Source organism: Podarcis muralis, chromosome 3 (assembly GCF_964188315.1).
Source record: "Podarcis muralis chromosome 3, rPodMur119.hap1.1, whole genome shotgun sequence".
Taxonomy (NCBI): domain Eukaryota; kingdom Metazoa; phylum Chordata; class Lepidosauria; order Squamata; family Lacertidae; genus Podarcis; species Podarcis muralis.
Genome location: NC_135657.1, coordinates 18,820,424 through 18,846,268, shown reverse-complemented (window position 1 = coordinate 18,846,268; position 25,845 = coordinate 18,820,424). Strand labels below are relative to the sequence as shown.

Below are 25,845 nucleotides of genomic sequence, written 5' to 3'. Positions count from 1 at the left end.
ACCTTAAGGTCCTCTGTGGGGCATACCAGGAGAGGCGGTCCCATAAATACGAGGGCCCTAAGCCACAAAGGGCTTTAAGGTCAAAACCAGCACCTTGAACCTGAGCCTATACTCCACTGGGAGCCAGTGCAACTGGTAAAGCACTGGGTGAATATGCTCCCATTGCAGGGACCCCGTCAGGAGCCTCGCTGCAGCATTCTGCACCTGCTGGAGTTTGTGGGACACTTTCAAGGGCAGCCCCACGTAGAGCGAATTACAGTAGTCAAGCCTGGAGGTGCCCGTCGGATTGCTGTGGTCAGATCGGGGCAGGAAAGGAACAGCATTTCTTCTAGGTGTAGTGACAAAAGACATCCTCAATAATAATAAAAAGAGTTCTTATACATGACAGCTGCCGCCAGGATTCTAGTTGCAAAAAACTGGAAGGGGTCTCTGTACATCAAATCTTTCTCTCTGTATTTCAAGCTGCCAGAGCTAGACGAAGAAGGCCTGATCCCGCTGTCTGTCTCCATAGAGCTAGCTCAGAAAGTGCTGCAGTTCCTGAGCAGGCGCTGCCAGGGCAATGCCCAACGTGACCTGCGCAGCTCCCACGTCTATCTCAAGTATTCCTCCAGCGAAGGAGGGACAGAGCAGGATGGACAAAAAGTGGACCTGGCCCCTGCGAAGTGTGGCAGCCTTTCCAAAGCCATGGGGTCCAGAAAGACAGAGGAGGACTCGCTTCCAGCTCCATCCGCGGAAGAGAAAACAGACACCCAGCTGGTTCATGAGCTCCTCAGAGTGGAAGGACTTTCTTACCCAGACACGCTGGATGAGAAAACCAAAGGTAAGTAACTGGCAGACACTGGGACTTAATTTTGCGTTCAAGAGACTTCGCCTTGGACTAAACTAGATGTAACATCAGGAGCCACCAAAAACGAGAGAATTGTATCAAGTCCCCCTCGCCCTCTATAACGTTTGTGTAGCTGAGCTTGTCCCATCACAACATTTTGTATTTCCCCCATTCATTGGCTGAGGAGGGCAGAAAAGCGGAACATAGCAGCACAAGGGAATTTTTTTATCGGGCTTCTGGAGAGAGGCCTACTTTTTCCCGCAGCAGCAACCTTGTGTTTCTTGTCAGGTCTAGCTCGGTCTTTCTTATGTGTGTGTCTGTGAACCAGTGGGGAGGCGGTGTGCAAGACTCATTTGCCCAACGTGGGGCTTGAACCCTCAACCCCGAGAACACGATCAAGTTTCTGGTTTGATAATAGCCTGGGTAGCTTCTTGTCGGGGAAAAAGGAATGCCAGGGAAAGCCTCTAGGGACAAAAAGGTTTTGTGTGCTGTGGGTGCCAAGGAGGAGGAGCAAGCAGGTGCGAGGATGCTGAGATGAAACTGACTGAAGGACCGTTGTGCTGATAGATCTGTTGATCAGCTTTCTGCAGTGTGAAGCTGGTCGGGAAGAAGAGCACCATCGAGCAGCTCTCCGATGCCTTGGAGATGATCCAGAAGCCCAGCTGTGACGCTGAGCAGCAGATGGCTGGTCTCAGATTCGCCATCAGCATCTTGGAGGAGGAGCTTGAGCGGGAGAGGCAAGAGAGACATGTCGTCAGGATGGAGTGTGAGCTCTCCAGAAGGTCAGTTCTTGTCTCCTCATTCTTTCTTCTTTAATGTCCACTGCTTACCACAGGCTCTGAGCATAGGAAGGAAGCTGATTCAGGACATTCTTCCATCTAGCTCAGTAACACCAGGGTCGAGGCCCGTTTTTGATGGTCCTCAGTACCATTTGACACCCCACCCCAGCAGGGTTAGAAACTCAGATATATAGGCCCTACCGGAGAAGAATGGCAAACCAAGCTGATGGATTATGCCAAGATGGCAAAACAGACTGGAAAACTCAAAAACCAAAAGGACAAAATCTTTATGGAAGAATTGGAAAAATTTATAAATTACTTAGGAGACCATTCGAAATAAATTAAAAAATTGTCCAGTAGCACCTTAGAGACCAACTAAGTTTGTTCTGGGTACAAGCTTTCGTGTGCATGCACACTTCTTCAGATACACATTTTTTATTTATTTCGACTGCGTCAGACCAACACAGCTACCTACCTGAATTTAGGAGACCATTGTAAGCAGATGGAAACAAAGGCAGGATTTTCTCATGTGTAGTGTAAACATTACCGTGGATAATATGGTTTGATATAAATTCCTCCTGAAATAATGACGGAGATAGGAACACCTCACTAGGAGGGGGATTCCGCAACTGGGGAACCACCACTGAAAAGGCCCTGTCATGGGTCAGTACCACCTGGACAGCACCTCTCCCTCCCAGAGTTGGCATCACCAATTTATTGACAAGTTATTTTCTGTTCAGTAGCAAGAAGTATTTGCCTTGCCTGGTTCTGTGTGCTTGGGGCCTGGTCTCCAGCCGTCTGTTGAGGGGCCAGGCTCCTGCGGTGACTTGCCCCTTCTGCTGCCCACAGGGAGAAAACGGGGAGGCTGCTGGTGGAGCTGCTGAGTCATCGAGTGGAGGAGAAGCTGGTGATGGTGTTGGCACTACAGATGCTGTGCCGGTTCATGGCCAAGTATGACTGGCGGGTCCTCTTTGCCCTCGGAGGGGGGCTGCGCTCCGTGCTACAGTGCATGCAGAAGCACTCCACGTCTGCATCGGTGCAGCAGGCTGGCTTAGCGGTACGTTTCCTGTCGTATGCTGTATGGTTTGGGTGCAATGTAATTTCACGAATGTGCACTGCAGTGGTTTCCAGTTGCTGGTCTGCAGCACGTGCCCTTCGATTGCCCAGTACATTCCGTTTCTGGGCACCATGCAGATCATGTGACTCAGGTGGGAGTGCAGCCCAGAAGTTGTGTGTCCCATTTTGCGCTGGGACATGTTTTGGAGGGTATCATGGCACCATTCACATAACACAACCAACCACAGAGATATTAACGGTTTCAAAAATGTGTGTGTGTGGGGGGGAGGAAATCCATGACTTTTTGAAAAATGAGATCGCTAATTGGAAACCACTGGTCTACTGAATTTACAGTTCGCCATTCCTCTCTCTGCTTTATTCCTTGCCATTCAGCCGCTGTCTTTGTCCCCCAGGCATTGAAGATACTGTTGGGAGCTGGGAACTGTGAGCTACCAGGAGGCTGTGAGAAGCACTACCCTCTGAAACCCTCAGATGCCCGGGCAATACAAGAGCTCTTCACCGGCGTTGGTCCTGCTTCCAGCAAAGTCCCTGGCAATTTGCTCTGCGCCATCCCTGCTGCGATCGAGAAGATGCTGAACACACCTGGGTGAGGTTCAAGGGGAAACTGGGCGAGGCAAAGGAGCGTTCGTATCTGACGCTTTCAAATTATAAGGAGGAGGGAAATTTATAGAAGGATAATGAGAAACGGAAGAGAGAGGAGATATAATTTTAAAACTTCAGTAAAAATTGTATGAATACCATACTTTTCCGTGTATAAGACTAGATTGTTTTCTTTTAAAATTATGCTAAAATGGGGGTCGTCTTATACATGGATAGTGCATAGGGTGGACGTTTGATTGGTTGCTGCCTTGGCTGTCATCGGCTATTGAGTGTGTTATTGGTTGCTGCCTCAATGGCTGTTGTTGATTGGCTGACACTGCGGCAATTGAGGGGGTGATTGACAGCTTCTGCCAGTGAGGGGACAGATGAGAGGCGGATTTTTGGACGCAAGCGGGTGATTTTCGGCAATCCCCCCTAAAACAAGCTAAACAACCCTGGGCAATCCTCTGCAAAAAAGCCATCTCCCCCCATTTTCTTAAATTTGAGTCTCCCAAAATAGGGGGCTTCTTATACATGGGGGCGTCTTATACATGGAAAAGTATGGTATTTATCTTTACTCTGAGGCTAAGAAGAGCCCAGACCAAGGGGATCTTTCGTTTCTATTGAGATTTTGGAGGGAAGGTTCACTTCATCTTCCTTGAATATGAGGCTCCTAGCTTTCCGGGGCTGGAAAATCCTGTATGAGCCTGAGTTCTATTCTGCCTCATGGAATTATAGACTTGAAAGGGACCTTTTGAAGGTAATTTAGCCCAATCCTCTGCTGATGCAGCAAACCCACTATGACACCCCCTCTGTGCAGCCTCTGCTGAAGACCCTCTAAAGAAGGAGAGACCCCACTTCCTTCCCCCAGCCTCTCAATGCAGGTTCCCTTTGCCGTCTTCCCCCAGGGCCTCGGCAGCAGTTCGGAATGGGTTTCTGGTGCTCAACCGATTGATCGACTACCACAAGGGCCTGGCGGAGCAGCTGGAAAACGGTGACCTCCACGCAGTCCTGCAGAGCTGCTGCCAAGCCGGCCAGAGCTCCAACGAGACGCTGGCTCGGATAGTGCTCAGCCGCTTGGCTGGACGTAAGCTGCCCCTGAGCCAGGAGAACGCAGGTATGACGTGGCTGAGGCTTGCAGGGTGGATCTTGGCTGGAGGGTGAACGCTCTCCATTAGCAGCAGTATCTCTGTGTTCTCCTTCCTTGTGGGCCTGAAGACATTTGGGCCAAGAGGGCGCTGCCTCTCCTCTCTGTGGCACAGGACATTTCTTCCTTCTGGCTTTGTCACGTACAGATGCTACCACGCTGCCTTAAGTTTTCATTTTTCAGTAATGTTATTTGTGGCTTAGGGCCCTCGTATTTACGGGACCACCTCTCCTGGTATGCCCCGCAGAGGACCTTAAGGTCCATGAATAATCATAGTTTAGAAGTCCCAGGCGCTAAGGAAGTCAGGTTATCCTCCACCAGGGCCAGGGCAGTCCTACTAACGTAATCTGTTTATTACAATTGCTTTTCAGGTAGTTCAAATATTTACTCCAGTCTTCTAAGAATCTCTGGTCCCGCAGGTTTCAAATCCTTCCTGTTAATTTATCTAATTCTGCATAGTCCACCCCAGACACATACTTGAAGGTGTATTATGCGATAAACCAGCATCGCTTGTGCCCTGGAGGCGGGAGTTCTTTTAAACAAATTAAAAAGTAAAAATGGGTTGTATCCAAAGTAGTGCTGTGTGAGCATTTCGTCAGCACAAGGATTTCTGTTTGCACAAGAGAACATTCCCCTCTTCTTCCCCATGAAGCCTGCCCCCTATCTGTGTTAGGGGTTCCCACAACCCTCTGGGGCAGATTTGGAGAGGGTGCACTGGGTGGAAATCCTTGCACTGACAGGATGTTGAATTACCACCCTTTGGTTCCAGGAGTTAATAAGCTTTCTGAAAAGATAAAAACAAAACAACTTCAGGGCAAGGGAGTGGCGCCCTCCCTGTGGAACACCACCTCCAGATGTCAAGGAGATAAAGAATTACACAACTTTTAGAAGACATCTGAAGGCAGCCCTGTATCAGGAGGTTTTTAACGCTTGGTGTTTTTATTATGGTTTTAGTTATGCTGTAAGCTGCCCAGAATGGCTGGGAAAACCCAGCCAGATGGGCAGGGTATGAATAAAATTGTTATTGTTGTTGTTATTCAAGAGCAAAGTTCTAAGCTCTGCCCTTCAAAATGTCTTCTCTCCCCAACCAACCAGTCTCTGCAGCCTCCTTTGACCTGAAGGATATCGATGTTCCCAAACTGCTGAGCAGTCTGCACACCAGCAGTGTTTGCAAGGAGATGGTGATGGCCCTGGAGGGCTGCATTTGTGGCCAGGGTGCCTTCCCCATGGGAAACAGCTGTGAGCTTCTGGCAGACGTGCTTCTGCTCAAAGACTTGGTGCCACTGGGATCTGAGAGGGACGTACTGCTGGGAACATTAAGGTATGGCTCATGTAGTTCGATGCCGGCTTGCCATGTTGGCCCAAGAGAGTTGTGCTCACCCCAAAGGCTGGGAGCCCATCATACCTCTCTCGCCTTGTAAATGGGGCAGAGTCGGAGCTTTGCAAAAGCAAACGCAGACTTGGGGGAAATGGATGAGAAGTGTACCAGTCCTTCGCAACCATTTGGAAACAAACAAACAACAAAAGCCCAGCCAATCAGTATGTTTAGTCGAGCTCTCCAATCATTTTGTGACTTTTATAGGCACTGGACATTATTTTAATTTAATGTTTTAATGTTGTATTTTAATCTTGTTTTTAAATTGTATTCATTCAACTTGTTTTTATTATTGCTTGTTAGCCACCCTGAGCCCGGCCTTGGCTGGGGAGGGCGGGGTATAAATAAATTTTATTATTATTATTATTATTATTATTATTATTATTATTATTATTATTTCAATGGGGAATGCAGACACCAGGATAAATCAACAAAGCACGTTAACTGCTTTAAAAACCCGACACTTTCTCAGCCAGGGGGAAATGTGCCGCGATGCCAAGCTGTGCATATGAAGGAGACTAATAATATAAAGGAAACCAGAAGCATGAAAGAAAGTAGATAATGCTTTTGGGTGGTTGCAAGGCAGTTTGCTGTTGCATCGCAAGATTATTGTTGGCAGGGTCTTGCGTTGTAGTCTGGAGCGATCACTTCGGAGCAGCTCAGTTGTTGCTTTTAACGTGTCTCTTTTCAGAACTTTCCCTCCTCCTCTTCTTTCTTCTTTTCTCCAGGCTTTTGAACAAGTTCCTGGACAGTTCCTGGGAAGACTCAGTGCCCTGGCATAAGTGCATTGAGTCTTGCTTGTCTTCCATGAGTGCTCACTTAAATGATCAAGAGGTAGGGAGGAAGAATCGGTGGGGAGGGAGGTGGAAGGAAGAACTACCCGGGATCTTGGAGCATGTTCTGTGATCCAGTCTCATACGTTGCAGACGTTCAATTTGTTGGACGGATGACGATTATTTAAACGGAACTTTCCCACTAAAAGTAAAAAGTCCACTTAGTGCCTTCTTTTCCTAAGCTTTTTTGTGAACGGTGATTTTTTAAAAGAAAAAAGTGATCTCAGCATTTTTATGCAAACTGCTTACTTGTGGTTGTGTTTACTTTTTTTTAAAAAATACTGTTATAAATTCCTGATGTGCTTTTATATTCTCCCCTTTGCCTGCAGGTTGTCCAGGAGTCCATTGATTTCCTTCATCACTTGGCAACCCTGGACAGAGACTGTGCTGTTTCCATGTGCTGCCTGCGTACCAAGGAAGCCTTGGCCAAAGTCGTGGAGAAGCATGGCTCCGGTCTCCCACGGGTGACGGAACTGGGGGACCTCGTGAGCAAGTGCGAGAAGTACGCCGGCCTGTATAAGAAGATGACCGCCAGCATCCTGGCTGGCTGCATCCAGGTAAATCCCGGTACCTTTTGTGGGGGAATCTAGCTTGGGAGTGCAGGCCAGGTAGAACAGAGTCGCTTGCAGATTCGGTGCTGCGTTGAGCATTGGCTGCAACTGCCTGGAGGAAAACCATGCAAATGAACTGGGGAAAGAGGAAGAAATGTCATGGCAGCTTTGCCTTGCTTATGGCCATTGCTGTCCTGGTCTTCTTCGGGAGGGAAGGGCAGGATAAAAATTCCATAAGGAAGGAAGGAGTCATCCTCCCCAAACAGCTTCTGAGTCCCAGGCTTCTTCCAGCTCGGTAGAGCATGAGACTCTCGATCTCGGGGTTGTGGGTTTGAGCCCCATGTTGGGCAAAAGATTCCTGCATTGCATGTGATTGGACTAGATAATGCTTGTGGTACCTTCCTAGTCTACAATTCTATGTTTCTATTAATAATAATAATAATAATAATAATAATAATAATAATAATTTAATTTAATTTAATTTATGAATCACTTCCTACGACCATCCTGTTGGAAAACGCCCTGGGGTGCCCCTACAGCCCCCTGTAACGTTATCATATGAGAGTCCAGGAGGTGAAATAGTTAAACAAATTACCCAATCAGAACCCAGGGGGTGGAGTCAGAGGGACTATAAAACCAGCTCTGGGAGGGGCGAAAGTAGAGTTTGTTCGGAGTTGGGTGGTTGGTTGGAGGAGGAGTGAATTGGGATAGAGTCTGAGGGTAGGTTGAGTTAGTGTAGCGAAATAAGCTGAGTCAGGAACAGTTAGGGGCTAGGCAGACAAGTAAATATCTGAGAGGTGGTTTAGTGAGTGAGAGCAGGTAGCGGAAGTTATAGGTCTGGATAGGCACCCCATGATTGTAATGGATTGATACCGTTTATGAAACCACATGCTTGTTAAACTGCAATAAATAAACAGAGGTTTGTGTTCCAATTTAACTCTGACTGGACTCAGTATTGTACCAGGTAGGGCCTGGGTGGTGGCAGCGAGAAATAAAGTGGTGGCACAGGGATCAATAGACGGTGAAACGTCCGGGGACCCTGTGTGATCGCCACACCCCCAAACTCTGAGCGTCCTCCGGTATGCGCAGCCCTGGAAAAGGCATCTCCCTTTTTCTCCAGTGCGCTTCAGCAACATATATCAAATGATATCTGCACACTAATCTTCTGGCATAACAGCAAGAAGCGTGAGACATTGTAGAGCTAATCTATGTATTTATTTACACACTATGTACAGACATAGGATTCATGGCGTCCTTTCTCTCCAGCTCTGAGAGAAGTAACAGACAGAAGTAAAAGCAAAAGTACCAATAGTACATACAGCGGAAGAGATAAGACTGTCTTCCGTTCCCATGCTCTTCCCAGACAGGCATGTGATTCACACCAATCTCACCTGCAGCATCGCAGGCGTGAAATACTAACACATCCAACCTCTGCTTAAAAGCCCTCAAGGAAAGAGAGTCCACCACCTCTCATGGGAATCTGTTCCACTGCCGAACAGCGCTTCCTGTCGGAAAGGTCTTCCTGATCCTTAGTCGGAATCTCCTTTCTTGTGACTTGAAGCCACTGGTTGGAATCCTACCCTCCGAAGCAGGAGAAAACAAGCTTGCTCCATCTTCCATGTGACAGCCCTTGAGATATTTGAAGATGGCTATCATATCTCCTGTCACTTTTCCAGGTTTAAACATACCCAGCTCCTTCGACCATTCTTCATAAGGCTTGGTTTCCAAACCCTTTGTTATCTTGGTCACCTTCCTCTGCACACTTTTCAGCTTCTCAATATCTTTCTTATTCTGGTCCTAAGCTGCATAGGGAGTTGTGCACCAGTACCTGCACACCTTGAGCTTCCATAAAGCTAGTTCTGCCTTCTTATTGTCCTTTAATACATTGGTGTCTCTTCTCCTCTTTATCCTTTCTCCCCGCTCCCAAATGCACAGGTGGTTCTGGGTCAAATAGAAGAACACAGGCAGACTCACCAGCCCATCAACATCCCATTCTTTGATGTGTTCTTGCACAGTCTTTGCCAAGGTGAGTGTCCTTTTAGCCTTCAGAGCTGTCGATGTCTCATTCCTTTTACGGCTCTGGCCGTTTGTACCAAGCCCAGGGTCATTTCTTCTTTGCTCAGGCTGCAGCACGGAGGTCAAAGACGACAAGTGTTGGGAGAGGGTGGAAGTCTCCTCCAACCCTCAGCAAGCCAGCAAGCTGACGGATGGGAACCCCAAGACCTACTGGGAGTCTAATGGCAACAGCACCTCCCACCATATCAACATCTATATGCATCGTGGGGTCATAATCCGGTGAGTATACAAAAGCAGGGATAGTTGTAATAGTTGAGGGTGGAAAGAAGAAGAAGAAGAAGAAGAAGAAGAAGAAGAAGAAGAAGAAGAAGAAGAAGAAGAAGAAGAAGAAGAAGAAGAAGTAGTTATTATTTATACCCCACCCATCTGGCTGCGTTTTCCCCAGCCACTCTGGGTGGCTCCCTACAGAATATTAATGTTAACAACAACAACAACAACAAATAAAGCGATCAAACATTAAAAACTTCCCTAAGGTTAGCACTAACACTTTGAATTGTGCTCGGAAACGTACTGGGAGCCAATGTAGGTCTTTCAGGACCGGTGTTATATGGTCTCGGCGGCTGCTCCCAGTCACCAGTCTAGCTGCCGCATTCTGGATTAATTGCTGTTTCCGGGTCACCTTCAAAGGTAGCCCCATGCAGAGCGCATTGCAGTAGTCTAAGGGGTGGCATTTCTGCCAGTTTGCTCAAAGAAGTCTGTATAAGAAAAATAATAATAATCCCCATTGGAAATGTCCAGCTGGATTTTCTCATTTATTCTGTGGGTGTTTTGTAAGACACTCAGTAATAGGTCGGTAAAAGGGCTGCCTCTTCCCATATAAACCACCCCAGACTCTGCTTTCATCATCTGAGGACCTTCTTCATGTGAAGTCTGAAGGGCGGCAACACGAGAACAGGCCTTTTCTGCAGTGGCTCTTTGTGGAAGGCTCTCCCCAGGGGGATTCGCCTGGCCCCTTCCTTACATACCTTTAGACGCCAGGCAGAAACATTTCTCTTCAAACCAGGCCTTTGGCTGATTAATATTTCTTGGCCTTTTAAATGTGTGTAGTGCATTTCCGATCACAATTCAAAGTGTTGGTGCTGACCTTTAAAGCCCTAAACGGCCTCGGTCCTGTATACCTGAAGGAGCGTCTCCACCCCCATCATTCTGCCTGGACACTGAGATCCAGCACTGAGGGCCTTCTGGCGGTTCCCTTGCTGCGAGAAGTGAGGTTACAGGGAACCAGGCAGAGGGCCTTCTCGGTAGTGGCGCCTGCCCTGTGGAACACCCTCCCAGCAGATGTCAAGGCAATAAACAACTATTTTACTTTTAAAAGACAACAACAAAAGAAGGCAGCCCTGTTTAGGGAAGTTTTTAATGTCTGATGCTGTATTGTTTTTAATATTCGGTTGGAAGCCGCCCCAAGTGGCTGGGGAAACCCAGCCAGATTGGCGGGGTATAAATAATAAATAGTTGTTGTTGTTGTTGTTGTTCTAACTGTTTATTTGTTGCTTTAACCCTGTATCTTGCGAACTCCCCTGAGATCTTGTGATCTCTTGCAGCGTATCAATCTAATAAACAAAAACCAAAATATGTCTGTCATAATTTTATGTTTAATTCTTGGCTTTCCTCCCTGCCAGATGAATTTAGAAATATCCTTCTTCCACTCCTTGAAGCAGCCTGCATTATTTACAGTTGGTATTGATTGGAATAAAAACAGCATCCTGGGCAATAGATTTATTTTGATAGCTGAGATTCTGCCAAGCAGGGAGAGCTTCATTCTCTCCCAAATCACCAGCTCGTTTATTAATCTCTTGCCACAGTTTAACATAGTCATTTTCAAATGAGTTGAGATTTCTTGCTGTGAGCCAGAGGCAGCATTAAGATAAACTCAAGAGTGTAAATAAGTTTTGATGGAAGTAACAATGGAATACTGAATGGTTTAGTTTATATAAGAATATGCAGGGATTTATGCTGTGCAAAATGGAAAGAGAAGAAGGGAAGTCATTGATATTTTAAGGTTGTCTAAATGAATATTCTAAATGGTAAAACAGAAAAATTTAGTACAGATAAATAAAATAAGATGGCTGGATGCCAGGCACAGAGAGCCAAGTTTCTTGTTGAGCCAGGAATGTGTGAATATGTTGGTTCTCGTGGATCGAGGCAGACGTGCTCTCCTGCCTTCTTTGAAAAGGTCCCAGGCCCTCAATAGGGAGCTGGTTTTTGCTTTGAAACCCCTGATCTCTTCCTGCACAGGCAGATGTCTCTGTTGGTGACCAGCGAGGATTCCAGCTACATGCCAGCTCGTATTATGGTCATGGGAGGGGAGAGCGCAGCCAGTGTCAGCATCAAGCTCAATACGGTCAGTTCTTCAGCCTGAAAGGTGTTTCCGTGGCTAGAGACTCGAGAGCATCAAGCTCTTCCCTGTGCCACAGTAGGGTTCCTGTCTCTGAGACACACACCACACGAGACAAGGTTTTGCCTTTGTTTTTTGTCCCCCCCCCCAAAAAAAAAATTATTCATTTTATAACACAACAACACAAACAGAAAAACAAACAATACAAACAAATTCTTGTCTTATCCTTATTTTTTCTAAACATTGTTAGGTGAGTTTCCCCAAGTCCCCCCTATCTGATTTTCATTTTACCTCATCTTTAGCAGTTTACATATATCATAATTTCTAACCATTTTTTTAATCACACTTACTTTTACCATAAAAATCTTCACATTTTATCCCTTACAAGTAATACTATTTTAAAACGCACCATCTTCTACTTCTAACCCTACAGCCTATATCCACTTCCAAAGCTATTCTAAGATTTAAACATTAACATATTTTTTTCAAATACTCTTTAAACTTCTCCCAATCTTCTTCCACCGTCTCTTCTCTCTGGTCAAGGTTTTGCCTTTGTTGGCACAGCTTCAAGGGGAAAGGACTGTAGGCTAAGTAGTGGAGAATGCGTGCCTTGGCTTCAGAAGGCTAGTCTCTGGTTCAAAGGAGGAGTCATCAGGCGATAGGAAAAACCTTTGACTGAGAGCTGCTGCCAGTCGGAGTGGACCAGGCGCTGGGGACATTTACTCCTCCAGGGGTTGCTGAACAGCAGCTCCCATCAGCCCCAGCAAGCATCCCTCCAGTTATCATGGATGGTGGAAGTTGTGCTTCAAAGCAGCATCTCGAGGACGTTTAAAATTTCATTTCATTTCATTTTTAATTAGCATTCTACCTTTCTGTATCACAAGCTGCAGAAACAAGAAACATGCAACGAAGACCACGCCCCTTAAAACAATCTGACCACAAAAAAAGTCATGATAAGAAACACACAGCTTTAGAACTTACACAATAAAATTCAACACCAGCAAATAATAATTAAAACAGAAATTCACTCTTGATAGTTGCAATAAATAATTCCTGAACCATCATCAATAAAAGTAACAGCATAAAATTGCACAATACATTAAAAAAAACAGATAAAAAGATCAAATTGAGAATCAAAGACACGCAACTTACAGAATTATTGTGTTAAGTACGCCCACACAAACACATGCAGAGGCAATTGACACCAACAAGCCTGTGGGAGGGAAGAAGAGAGCAGGGGAATTAGGCAAAGACAACATTAAAGGCCTCCCTACTCCTTTTCTGAGGCATCTTCAGAATGACAAATCTAAGCCGCATCTTCTCCTTTTCTGCCCAAAGGTGACTGTCCCGCCATCGGCCAGCAGAGTGATCCTTCTGGAGAACATGAACTGCTTCTGGCCCATCATACAGATCAAGATCAAGCGCTGCCAGCAGGTAGGTCTGAGCACCTTTTGCCGTGTTTTCGTGGGCCCTCCCCACGGGTGCTGCCTTTGATTTCACTGGAAAGATTTGTGTCATTCTCAGGGGGGCATTGACACTCGCGTGCGTGGCATCGAGGTGCTGGGTCCCAAGCCCACCTTCTGGCCCATCTTCAAGGAGCAGCTGTGCCGGCGCACATACCTCTTCTACACCACCAAGGCGCACACCTGGTGCCAGGAAATCTCGGAAGACCGGATGCAGCTGCTGCAGCTCTTCAACAGGTCTTGCCCTTTCCCTGGGGCCGCAGGTGGGGAGGGGCAGGGGTGTCCTGCGGGGCAGGGAGGGGTCTCCCTCTTGCGCTGGGAGGGGGTCCACATTCCCAGCCCTTCCCACACTTACCCCAAGACAGGGTTTCCCAAACTTGGGTCTCCAACTGTTGATGGACTACAATTCCCATCGGCCCTGATCATACGTCCTGCTAGCTAGGGATGATGGGAATTGTAGTCCAAAAACAGCTGGAGACCCAAGTTTGGGAAACCCTGTCGGAAGATATCCATCCTGCTCTTCCCCACTTTCATCTCAGTAATAATAATAATAATAATAATAATAATAATAATAATAATTTTATTATTTATACCCCACGCATCTGGCTAGGTTTCATGTTGTTCAAGCTCCCGCCCTGCTTTGTCCCGCACCCTGTGCAGGCATTGCTTCTCAGCCCATTTGTCCCTGACCTCCAAAGGCCTCCAAGCGTCGCCCAAGTCAGCAGCTGACCCTCCACCCCTTTGCCCTTTCAGGTTGAACAGTGCCTTGCGCCACGAGCAGGTCTTTGCCGACCGCTTCCTTCCCGACGACGAAGCTGCCCAGGCCCTGGGCAAGACCTGCTGGGAGGCTCTGATCAGCCCTTTGGTGCAGAGCATCACCACTCCAGGTATGGCATCTCCTTCCTGGCACAAGTCCTCAGGAGCCACACCCTCCCTCCCCTCTCCCAGCAGCCCTCCGTCTTGACTCTTTCCTGCCCTGCAGATCCCAGCGGCATCAGCCCCCTTTCCTGGCTCCTGAGCCAATACCTGGAGAACCTGGAGGCTTCCCGGAGCGCCAAAAGCCGGGCGGCCATCTTCAACTCTCGCGTCCGGCGCCTGAGCCACCTGCTGGTGCACGTGGACTCCAGCAGCCCTGAGCCTGAGGAGCTCAAGCCCCCCGTGAAATCCAGTGAGTGTCTCCCCACTCCCTGCTTGGGCAGATGGGCAGCCCAGGAGGGGCAGGTCCCCTTTCCGAATTGAAGGTAGGAAGGTCACCGCAGGGGAGCCTCTGGCAGGAGCAAGAGTGTCTGTCGTGTCTGGGGCTGCAAGGGGGGTGGCGCTGGTGGAAGAACTGGGGAGGGAGGAGAGCCCTCAAGGTCCTGTATAGTCAGAAGTGGGTGCCTGGGTGCTCCGGTCCCCGTGAATAACGCCGCACAACCCCCACTTTGCAGACGGGAAGAACGGGAAGAACAAAGAGTCGAGCTCTGGGACTGTCAAGGCAGCCGTGAAGAAGCCCAGCAGCACCACTGGCATCACCCAGTGCTGGAAAGGGGTGGTCCAGCAGCAGGTATGGGGCGCAGAGGACCAGGCGCGAATGGGGGCGCCAAGCAGGGGGAGATGCGGCTTAGCGACTCTCCATTGCTGCAAACAGATGCCTTGCTGGCCACGTCTATATCTCTGTATATCTATGTCTGCATGCAGCTGCTTCCCTGCCTATTCAGGAGTTACTGGGAAGGCAGCCTTGGGGAGAGCTGCGGCTGCAGGACAGGTCGGGGTGTGGACCAGACTCTCCCAGGAAAGGGGGTTTCCTGGCTCCAAGCTCTACGTGCTGCTGCTAAATTAGGTGGGAGCCTCGTTCTGATTTTGAAACTTCTGCCCCAGTTCCAGTCACATGCCCAGACTTTCCTGACGACTGATAGCCAATCAAAAGATGAGATAAAGGGTGTTTAGCGCTACCCAGGACAGGCATCCCTGCCAGCAGGAAGACTTCCAGGCAGGCCCCAGGGAGCCAGAGAAGGGTGTGTGGGTTGTTCTGACCCTGTTGTGCTCCTGCCGTCCCTCTGCCCAGGTGAAGCTGTTCCTGGAGTCCTCCTGGCAGGCCCCGGACTTTGTGGAGCGCTACTGCAACACCTACCTGCGCCTCCGCACCGCCATGGAGGAGCTCTTTGGGCAGCAGATGTCCTTCATGCTGGCCCTGTGCCACGGCTTCTCTGGGGGTCTGCTGCAGCTCTCCTTCCTGACAGCCATGCACGTGAGTAAGGGCGGAAGGGTGGGGGGCACAGCCTAGTCACGGGGGAGCTCCTTTGCAAGAACTGTCCCTCTGACACCCCCCTGGCTCTGCAGGCAGCCTGGCCTTGCCCCTTGCAGTTCCAGGGACGTCAAACGTGGCCTCATCTCAGAGCCTGCTTGGCTCCCCTGGCCTGATCAGAGAGCAGCCAGCCTCCCCTTCTGGGATCTTCCCCAGATGCCTTGTCCATCCCCTTCCCTGGAGGTGTTGCTGCTGCTTTGGCGGGAGGAATCCCCTCCGCCCCCCTCGCCCCCCTCTCCCTTCATGGAAGCTCCACCTGCTGCTTCTCCCGGCTTCAACTGGTGCCTCTTGCTCTGTGGCCAACAGGTGAGTGAGCAGTTTGCCCGCTACATCGACCGGTGGATCCAGGAGAGCTGGGCGGACTCTGGCAACGTGGAGACTTTGCGGCGCCTGCAGCAGAGCCTGGAGCCCGTCCTCTTCCTGGCAGGCCTGGAGTTGGCCAACACCTTCGAGCACTTCTACCGGTGAGGAGGCCTTTGTGGGGCAGATAGGCGGAATCGTAGTGGGGAGGGGAGGGCCAGAGCTGGGGGGAGGGGAGCAGCTGCTGTACAGGCAGAAGGTCTTGGGTTCAGTCTCCAGGAAGGAGGGAGATATTCCTGCCTGAAGCCCTGGAGCCACTGCCAGTCAGTGGAGGGTCCAAGGGACCTGGCTCAGTCCAAGGCAGCTTCCCATATTCCCAAGGAGCTGCTTATCACATCGTTCTGGGAGACGGCACAGGCGTTGGGCAGGAAGTGGGGCAGCCTGTTCCTGGCACTTCCGTAGGGAAGAAGGAATGGAGAGCGCCGGTTCAGCTGCTGGGTTCCTTCCTTCCTTCTGTGGGTCTCTTGTACGTGGGGCTGGCCTGCCCTGACTGGAGTGCCCAGTGTTTGGTCTGACCTCTCTGCTTGCGCAGGTGCTACCTGGGAGACCGGCTCCTGTCGCAGGGCAAGACGTGGCTGGAGTGTGCGGTGGTGGAGCACATTGGGCTCTGCTTCCCCAACCGCTTCCCCCAGCAGATGCTGAAGAACCTGAGTGAGCTGGAGGAGCAGCAGCAGCAGTTCCACCTCTTCCAGCTGGAGCAGCTTGACAAGCACCTGCTGGAACTTGACCAGGATGGGAACTGGGAGGCGGAGGAGGAGATGGAGGAAGGAGAGGTGAGGGACAAAGGAGCCCCAGCCCTCTGGACCACGCAGGAGGTCCTCTGCCCCCAAGGCCTTTTCCTCCTCCGCTGACACTGCCTGGGGAGCCCCCACTGTCCGCCACAAACCTCCTGTATTCCCCCAGATGGTGGAGGCGCAGCAGCTGTTCTCTCGGGAGGAAGAGGCCGAGGTGAAGGTGCTGGCGCTGTCTCCGCGCTGCTGGACCATCTCCTCGTTCTGCTACCTGGAGGATCCTGCCCGGTTCTTCCCAGAATCCCTCAGTCAGCACCTGAGCAAGTTTGCTGACTTCTACACCCAGAGTGAGTGCCAGGCTGTTCTTGACCCCAACGCGAGCAGCTCCTTCCCTGCAGGCCTCCCTGCCTCCCTCAGGCTGAGTTTTGGGGGGCAGGTGGACCCCACTTTTACCCAGGACTCTGAACTTGGAAATGAGAACCATCAAACTATCTATAAAGAAATTATACAAACCTTCACGGGGAGCTGTGAGTCTTTAACCCATCCTTTCAGAGAGGCAGCGTTAAGAGGTTCATAATCTTTGAGAAATCTGGCTAATATATGGAACGTGGGATGAGACAATTAAAAAACCCCCACAAGATTTGTGTTTTGTTCATGCTTCTCCAACCCCAGTATTGTGATAGCAGAGAGGCAGAGAGAGTGTTGCCCGTCTTGCCGCTGTATTTCTCCCTGACCTTTGCCCTTGTCTTCCCAGGTCAGAGCCGCTTTGGGCTGGAGCACACCAAGCCGCGGCGTTTGCAGTGGACGTGGCTGGGCCACGCGGAGCTGGAGTACCAGGGCTGCCTCCTGCACGTCTCCACCCTGCAGATGTACATCCTCCTCTGCTTCAACACCGCCCAGGTCTGAGACTCCCTTCATCCCCACTTGCTTGCCATCAGCAGGGCACCTTCCGTGACTCATAGGATGGCCAGTGTTTGCGTAAAACATGGGTTGCCAATGTGATGCCTGCTAGCACAGGTGTGCTCAAGAGAGGCCTTCCTCTGCTCCTCCACTCACTGAAGTTTAGTTTGAGAGAAGCAATCTGTTGTCACCAACATCACTGGTTTAGGGGTGTGCTTGGTTGCAAGGGTGTGTGTGTGTTGCCCATGACACATCCTCCAGTTTGCAGATCCACCCACAGGTCCTGAAATGTTGGCGACCCTGCCTTGAAACAGCCCCACTGCCTGAATTTTGCACAGTAGAGATTGAAAGCCCTACCTGATCCCCAGGCTTGGCTTAGCACCAAGCACAGTTCCTGTTTAACTAACTCCAGATGTGCTCTGTTGGACAATGCTTAGCTTGCCTTCTATCTGCTTCAGAAGTTGCAAACCTTCTCATGGTTACCCCCACATCCTGTGATTGCTGCTGTGGCATAAACTAGCAGTTAGCAGTTCAGCGACTCCTGCTGTGTTGATTTGAGCATGCACCCTACAAATTTCCTATTTCCTGCGAGTGGCTGGGGCAACGCAGCCAAATAAGCAGGGTATAAATAATAAAATTATTGTTATTTTATATTTGCAAATCCCCTCCCAATTCTTGAAGGAGGCACTAACTCAACCTGCTTCCATCACCATGACAGGTGTTCAAGAATTCCTCTGAGGCTGTCTTTGCTTACCTCCGTTTTCTTTTCCCTTTTGGCCCTAGGAGGTTTCTGTGGAAAGGCTCTTTCAAGCCACAGGTCTCTCCCCTGAGCTCCTCGATTGTGCGCTGAAACCTCTGACGACGAATGGGATCTTGACCCAGAGCCAGGGTAAATATGGAGATGGGATCTTGAGTTTTCCCAGTGAGGTGGGTGGGATCCTGACTTCCAGCTACTTCCATGGAGCACTTGCTTTGCCCAAATCCTTTCGAAAACTACAGCCAAGGAGAGTTTCCCAAGCTAGGCCTCAAAAAGAGCCGGCTATGCTGGAAATCTGAGAAGTTCTGCCAGTCTGAAGTCCTTACGTCAGGGGTAGACAACTTAGTGCCTTCTAGGTGTTCTGCACTACAGTTCTCACCAGCCCCTGCCAGCCTGGCTAAGGGATGACAGGAGTTGTAGTTCCCAACAGCTGGAAGGTGCAATCTTGGCTATGCCTACCCTATGTCTTTTGGCTCCAGGTATCTTGAGGCTGAGTGAGGGGACACTGGCCCAAGCGCCCAGCCAGCGCCTGTGGCTGTTGCCCAAGCAGACCTACTTCGATGTGGAAGAGAACAAGGGCAGGGCTCTGGAGAAGAAGAGGAACACCACCTGCTGCCTCCTTCTCGAGATCCTGAAAGAGGAGAGAGAGCTGCACATCGACAGCCTGGTGTTCAGGGTACGAAATGCAGGGGTCTGGCCTTGCAGCGCAGTCCAGCTGGTAGCCAATACCAGAGACTAACCCACTTTTTCTGCCTCTCCCAGGTGATAGATGCCTGCCAGAAACGGAAGCCGGGCTCAGTCCCAAAGTTCTCCCGCTTCTGCTGCAGCAGCGCTGACGTCCTGTCCTGCGTGCTCCACCTGCTAAACCAGGGCTCCATCCAGCGCCGGGAAGACCACCCACATCTCTTGCAGTGCGTCTCCACGGAGCCCCCCGCCCTGCCGGCACCAAGGAACCAGCCTCAAGTAGTCTTCCAGACCGTTGAGATAAAAAAAGCACCCACTGCACCCTGCCCAGAAAAGAGACAGGCGTTCTCTACATTTAGGTAGAACTGGCTGCTAGCCTGCCAACACAGCTGCCCAGAATGCTGCCTTCCTGTGTTTTCAAGGCAACGGCGAGGAGGGCGACGGGTGTTTTTGCTCCACGGCGGACTCTGACTCCTCCTAATAGATTGCAAGCTGCCTTTTCAGCAACGAGCAAAGTGAGCTTCAGTAACGTTATGGGCTGCGGTGGGCAGAGCTGGCTCCCTCCTGCAAGGAGAAAGTAGAAAAGTTGCCGCAAGCAGCTGCTTCCAGAAGGTGGATGTTTTTTATTTGAGCCAAGGGGCTGCCACTGCCTGGCTGCCGGCCTGCCGTAAGCCTCCCGGGCTAGCAGCCGGCCTGTTATTCGGTGCAATAGGATGCAACAAAGACTGGTTGGTAAGCAACCACAGCCTTTCCTGAATGTCCAGAATCGCTTGGGGTTGTATAACCCAGGCAACTCGGGAAGCATCTTCTCCAGATTGTATACTTGCCTTATTTCTCCCAGTGTCAAACTGCCATGCCAACACAGCCTGATGGAAGGATTGCTTCCTTCCCCCTCGCTGGGAATGTGATCTTTTGATTAATGTCTCTGGCCTTAGGGAGCATCGCCCATCCTTGCATGTTCGTTTGGCTGCTGGACAAAGCTAGCACCTCACTGAGCTGATACTCAGGCCACTTTTGGTCCATTTTTCTTTTTTGTAATCCTCAAATCCAGGGCTAGCCAACATGGTGTCCTCTAGATGATGGGACTACCCACTCCTGACAGCTGCAGCCAAGATAGCAAGTGGTCCAGGATCTTCAGGAGTTGTAGTCCATCGTCATCTAAAGTGCCTCCTGTTGGCTACATGTGCTCTGATTTCTTTAAGACACCCTTTCAGTCCATAAGACAGGACATCCGGCCTAGCCTTTGTGTAGGAATCTAGTGCTGGTGTATTTATTTTTATTTATTTTTTATTTTTAGTGTATTTTGTGTTCTCGTTTTATATTTTTGTGTTGTGAACTGCCCTGGGATCTTTGGACGAAGGGTGGTATGCAAATGTAATAAATAATCACAAAAATGATTGAGCCGCTCGCATTCTAGCCTAACAGTGAGTGCCACTGGGCAGAGGCTGAAGAGTGAACGGCCAGCACCTTTCCCTTTGCAATGGATGAGTCAGCCTTTGATGGGTGCTGAAGCCCTTGCCCATGGCCAGATCTGGCCTGGGGTGGTCACTGCGAACCACGGTGCAGTAAATTAGCTGCTAGGGCCAGCTGTTTAATTTTAAAACGAGACCTAGAAGTTTGTACTCTCAGATGTAGCTTGTGAGCAAGTTCGTTTACATAACAAGTACACACAATTTGTGTAGTAGCTATAATGTCCACATCCCCAGTAGGTAATATGTGTATTTGTAGAGGTCTATAGGGACCTATAGCTGTCACTGAAGGAAGGGATGGTTGGAGACACCCAGTTTTTATACATTACACATTGATATGGCTTGTGGGGATGGGCCATGTGGCCTTTGACCTTCTGTTAAGACTCCAGCCTTCCTCAGCTCCAGCCAGCATGACCAGGGGTCAGAAATAAACAGGATCTGTCATCTTCCCAAAATCAGGTGCGTGAGGTGCTGGGCTTTGGGAACGCGACATGATGGCCAGGACAGGGTTCCAGAGTCCTCACACCTCCTCCCCAAAGTCTAGTTAGCACTTTCCCAGCTTTGGCAAGGAGGTGGGAGGACTCTAGGATCCGGCCAGAGCTTCATGCCTCCATCCCAAAGCGCAGTACCTTGCTTACCTAATTTTTGGGAAGCCAGTGTGAGGACTGGGGGCTCATATTTTCACCTTGCTCCCCCCACTGCTCTCCCACACATCAGGGCAGTGTGCAGCCCACAGTTTCTGTGTCAAAGTACTCTTGGCGGCCCACTTGTTATGAAAAATTGGACTGCCCTGTTGGAGGGTCAAAAATGAGGCGTAAGACATCTCACTCACTGGTACTTCTGCATATTGTTTTACCTCCCATGATTTCTGTTGCCTCGTTCAATGCAATGGCCAGCTGCTTTGTCATTTCATTCCTTTCTGAAGAAGTCCAAAACCTGCAATCCCATTAACTGCTGAAGTCCAAATAATAATAGTAACAATAAAACAAATTGGTTAAGAATCCATGGCCTGGTTTCCTTGCACTATCATGGGTCCAGCGGTATAACGTTAGCATGAACCAAGTTACTGTCTTTATTGCAAGCAACTGAATTCAGGCGGTGTGTTGTTTGGTAGAAATGTGATCGGGTGCCTGGGTTAATGGACTTCAGCTTGCAACAAGGGAGGAAGGCGGTGGCACTCAGCACCTGAAAGGCAGTCTGAGCCTGGCCATCTCATAGGTGGCCACACCGTAGCTGTCTTGCCTTCATGCAGCTGGACTCCTTAACCAGTTAAGCACAAGCAACTTTGCACAAGTGTTTCAGCCATCTTTACACACCCATTCTCTCCACCCACCCTTTTTAAAAAAAATACCCTCCCATTGCCAAAGATTTCAGCAGATTACTACAGGATGTGGAACAAAGAAGTACCGGTTCTTTAGACAAGGGAAAACTAACTATCACAAAAGGCTTTATACTCTCAGGCCTGAACTTCTTTGGAAAGCAAATTTTCAACTGTTTAGGGACGGGTGGAACTGTGGAAGCCAATGCAGAGGCTTCTGGAGCTGGCTTGCACCCACACTGCGCCTTTTCTCCCCAAGATCAGCATGCTGGTAGACAGTGTCTAACTGTGCATGCTGGGGTCAGGTTTAACAGGAGGCAGGAGGGGCTGCCAATAGTAAAAGATGGACATTTATCCAAAGACTTAGAGTGCCTCTCCTCTCGGAAGTATGCATGTGTGGCATGCTTTTGTTTCTAACCTGGTAACAGATAAGTCTGAGATGCCGGAAAGTGGTTTTCATTGCTGGCCCGCTACCTTTGACACCGAAAGATCAATCCGTTATGAAGATCTGAACAGGGAAACATTTGGAGATATGGGTGACAAAGTGCACGATGGTTGGAACCCAGATAGCTTTTAAATAAGAGAGACAAGTAGGAAGAGTCTAGGAACAAGTCACCAACTTCTGACGTGCTGCAGAAGCTAGCCATAATTTCTGCTGCATAACATTCACACATCAGGGATCCCTGTTTAGACCCTGCATTTGAGAGCTAAAAAGCTGCCCTGGCCTCATGCAAGGAGCTTGCAGTAGCCTGGTGCCTTTGCATTAACTTTTTCTCAAAACCGGCAAGCTCTACAACCGCTTTTGAAGCCCCCCTCGCGGTTTGCCACATGCATGGCAGTGGGAGAAGCCAGTGTTTTCAAAAACTGCAAGCCCAGGTTCCCCTTTTGCTCACAGAATTAGTCGCCATAGTTCTTTGACCTTTTACAAAACAAGCCAAAAATCCCAAGCCGACTCACAAATTGACCCGAAGCCTCGTCAGTCACAATGGTACCAGCATTAATTTATTAAAATTAATCCAGAAAGCAACCTTACATTAAGTTTAACAAAAATAGAATCTTGTAAAAAATGGGGTTAACCCACCATCCCTGCTCTCCTAACCTCGAGCAGCTGCGTCCGACGAGCAGGCGCAATACCACAGTTTAGGTCTCTTGAGTTCGGTAGGATACACTTTCAAGGCAGGGGAAGGTTGGTTTGGCAGTTCTAGTGACACAAGGAGCTCCAGGAAGGCAGGGAGGCCTGGGCCTTGGAGTCCACTTGGTTTTTGAGAAAAGGAGAGAGAAGGGAAGGGGTTGGGGGGGGGGCGCTGGCGGATCTCGTCAGGGAAGAGGAGGGCAAAGAGGCACAAATAGCTGCCACGGGAAGGCTAGGCTCAGGACACCTTTGCTGCAGTTACTGGCTCTCTCGTTCTGGTGCTCGTGTTGGATTTTAGGATGTGTTCGTGTAGATATCTGTGTCTGTGTGTCAGTCATTTTTAAAAGGAACTTGTTCCTCCTTGTACATCCTGTTCTGGAAGAGACCTGCCTCGCGAAGCTGCAACTCGGCCCGGCTTGCGGAGCTCAGGAGAGCGCTGCAGTGAGTGCAGTGGCCATCAATGGAGTGCACGGCACGTAAGCTGGCGCTCCATTGCAAGACAGCGCCTTGGCCAGAAAGCCTTCCCGGGGGCACAGGCCGCAGGGGCCTCTGGCCTGCCCTCCCTCAGCTGTGCGAGCAATGGCTCCCCCTCTTGCTTCACCTACCTAGCAGGGCCCAGCAATCAAAGCACACACTGTTTCACCACAGCTGCAGTACATCCCGCAAGAAGAGGGCCTTGCCCTGCCGCAACTCTCTTTTTCTCTCACCCTGCTTTCTCTGTACTTCCCCCCGCCCCCCACAAATAAAAGCCGGAACAGATCGGTTGGTGATGAAGCCCCTCGGCTTCCCCCTCCAGCCCCATACAAGCTGTGCTGCTTTAGCAAGGCCCTTTCCCCCTTCCTATTCCATTGGAATGGCACTCATTTGAGTTTCTCCCGCCTTTTGCCCTGGAGGTCGGCTTACTGTGCTTTAAAGTGGCAAAGAACCAGCCCTTCTAGGATTCAGTCCCTTTGCTCTGCTGCACCAGAGCAATCCCGCCATCTGTGGATCTGTATCGGGTCCCAGAGGCAAGCGCTGCCCTGGGCTCGGGCACTCCTGTGCCACCTCCCCCCTGACAAATGGGGGGAAGCAAACAATAGCATAGCAACTCCAGTTTTTTGTCTTGCAAACGTCTTGAACTACACAAAGCAGCTTGTACCCGGACCAGCTGCCTGCTGCAGAAATGCGTTGCTCCTGCCTTTCCTTTTTGCCATCCCTGTACCACTTGCTTTCTATACTCCCGCCTGGGCATCTCATCAGGGCATGAGAAGCTGAGCAGTGCCAGGCCCACTCCAAGCAGGAGGGGCCAAGTATTTTTTAGGAGAGACGGGGAAAGCTACTTGGTGTTAAAAGATGGCAAGGTACCCAAGATCCCAGGAGCCCTCTGTGCACTGGGGGCGGGCACTGCAGAGTGGCACTTGTGGGCAGAGGTCCAGCTTGCCCAGAATGCAATGGGGTGAGCCTGGCTGAGCAAACCCCCTTTCTTGCCCGTGGCAAGGCCTGGGAGGGAACAGAGCCCCAGCTGGTTGGGGAGCTGTGCAAGTCCCCCCCTGGCCTCTTTCATTCCTGGAACAAGGAAGACTGGCCCAACGGCCAAGTCTTCAAGTGTTCAGGCTGAGAAAGCTCTGTGAATGCGTGCAGGTGTGTGTGTGCCTTCCTTCCGTTTCCTAGGACCAAGTTCACGTTAAAAACTAAAACAAAAACAAAAAAAAAAACCTCATGGGTGAGACGTAAAGCAAATCGGGATGCTCCTTGCACAGAACAAATGGAGCCAAAGAGAGCCCTGGCCGGATCAGGGCTCCAGCCCTGGGCCATCAGGCAGTCCAGTCCAGTCCACTCAGTCATCTTCGGCAGAAGCAAGGAGCTGGATTGTCCCTCCTCTGTTCAGCACGGCAGAACCCAAGTCCTCCCCCAGGCTGTTGCCTCGGGCTGCTTCCTTTCCTTTATCCTCACGCGCTCTTTGTGTAGCCGAAGATGCCGATGGGGAAATGCTTGACGTGTGTCGGCCACTGCGCGGCCAGCTGGAAAAACTTCACATCGTTCCACTCGATGCCGTCAATACAAACTGCAGGAGAAGCAAAAGAGAGGAAGAGCATTCAGGCCGGGAGCAGTGAAGGTGTGGAAGCAAGCGTTCAGAAGAGAAGTTGAACTGGGGCTTCCAGGGAAGAGCGAGAGATGAAGAAGAAGAAGAAGAAGAAGAAGAAGAAAAAGAAGAAGAAGAAGAAGAAGAAGAAGAGGAGGAGGAGGAGGAGGAGGAGTTTGGATTTGATATCCCGCTTTATCACTACCCGAAGTAGTCTCAAAGGGGCTAGCATTCTCCTTTCCCTTCCTCCCCCACAACAAACACTCTGTGAGGTGAGTGGGGCTGAGAGACTTCAGAAAAGTGTGACTGGCCCAAGGTCACCCAGCAGCTGCATGTGGAGGAGCGGGGAAGCGAACCCGGTTCACCAGATTACGAGCCCACTGCTGCTAACCACTATATCACACTGGCTCTTGTATGCTGGTGGTGAAGGAGGAAATGCCATTCAAGTTAAGCCCAGAGGTTGCTAACTTAGGGCTTGCAGACACCACGGTGTATAACAGACTGGTGGAGAATTCAGGCAATAATCCTGAATTGTGCCCGCATTCTCCACTAACCTTCTTCTAAGAACTTTCACCCTGGTGCCCCTGGAGGTCTTTTTCTGTGCCCCCAGGATGATCCATTAAGCCCCAGATTCCCACCTTCTACTTAAAAAGAGAGTAAGAAGTGTTTTTAGGATGTGCAATAGGAAGCCAAATGCACACACCATTCTGCCTATTGTTCGTGAGAAATTTGCTTGCTCTTTCAACGTTGTACTTGTGCCTCCCTGCTGCCCTTGGAAAAGTCTTGCACATGTCTAGGTGTGTGAGAGAGGAAGAGATGCACATGTGGTCTGCATGTGAGAGAGACGGAGCATATGCATGTGTGGTCTGAAAAGTAGAGGTATGTGTGTGAGAGAGACGCAAAGAAGTATGAGCGAATGTGTGGTCTGTGAGAGAGAGGGAGAAATGAGTGAGTGTGGACTGTTGGTGTGGTGAGGATGAGTGTGGTATGACCTTCTTGGTAGTGGCGCCCTCCCTGTGGAACGCCCTCCCCTCAGATGTCAAGGTGATGAGCAGCTATATAACTTTTAGAAGACATCTGAAGGCAGTACTGTATAGGGAAGCT

The 25,845-nt window shown here is 49.9% G+C and overlaps 2 protein-coding genes across 8 annotated transcripts in view; one reads left to right on the top strand and one right to left on the bottom strand.

Annotated features, from left to right (window-relative positions):
• Nucleotides 1–21,232, top strand: part of LOC114594773 (cullin-9-like) — a 33,549-nt gene extending 12,317 nt beyond the window's left edge. For all 5 annotated transcript variants that reach the window (XM_028724887.2, XM_077925510.1, XM_077925512.1 and 2 more), the window contains exons 7-30: nt 463–820; nt 1,407–1,608; nt 2,455–2,662; nt 3,075–3,268; nt 4,170–4,378; nt 5,504–5,729; nt 6,512–6,617; nt 6,946–7,173; nt 9,103–9,193; nt 9,291–9,462; nt 11,479–11,584; nt 12,917–13,012; nt 13,103–13,278; nt 13,795–13,928; nt 14,024–14,209; nt 14,472–14,587; nt 15,089–15,271; nt 15,635–15,792; nt 16,221–16,461; nt 16,592–16,766; nt 17,174–17,319; nt 18,103–18,208; nt 18,556–18,752; nt 18,839–21,232. In XM_028724887.2, the coding sequence (XP_028580720.2) occupies nt 463–820; nt 1,407–1,608; nt 2,455–2,662; nt 3,075–3,268; nt 4,170–4,378; nt 5,504–5,729; nt 6,512–6,617; nt 6,946–7,173; nt 9,103–9,193; nt 9,291–9,462; nt 11,479–11,584; nt 12,917–13,012; nt 13,103–13,278; nt 13,795–13,928; nt 14,024–14,209; nt 14,472–14,587; nt 15,089–15,271; nt 15,635–15,792; nt 16,221–16,461; nt 16,592–16,766; nt 17,174–17,319; nt 18,103–18,208; nt 18,556–18,752; nt 18,839–19,123 (4,299 nt within the window). In that variant the 3' untranslated portion in view covers nt 19,124–21,232. The remainder of the gene's footprint in view (nt 1–462; nt 821–1,406; nt 1,609–2,454; nt 2,663–3,074; nt 3,269–4,169; nt 4,379–5,503; nt 5,730–6,511; nt 6,618–6,945; nt 7,174–9,102; nt 9,194–9,290; nt 9,463–11,478; nt 11,585–12,916; nt 13,013–13,102; nt 13,279–13,794; nt 13,929–14,023; nt 14,210–14,471; nt 14,588–15,088; nt 15,272–15,634; nt 15,793–16,220; nt 16,462–16,591; nt 16,767–17,173; nt 17,320–18,102; nt 18,209–18,555; nt 18,753–18,838) is intronic.
• Nucleotides 21,233–22,527: 1,295 nt separating this feature from the next.
• Nucleotides 22,528–25,845, bottom strand: part of LOC114594774 (phosphofurin acidic cluster sorting protein 2-like) — a 189,686-nt gene continuing 186,368 nt past the window's right edge. For all 3 annotated transcript variants that reach the window (XM_028724888.2, XM_028724889.2, XM_028724890.2), the window contains one exon: nt 22,528–24,723. In XM_028724888.2, coding sequence (XP_028580721.2) covers nt 24,608–24,723 — 116 coding nt within the window. In that variant the 3' untranslated portion in view covers nt 22,528–24,607. The remainder of the gene's footprint in view (nt 24,724–25,845) is intronic.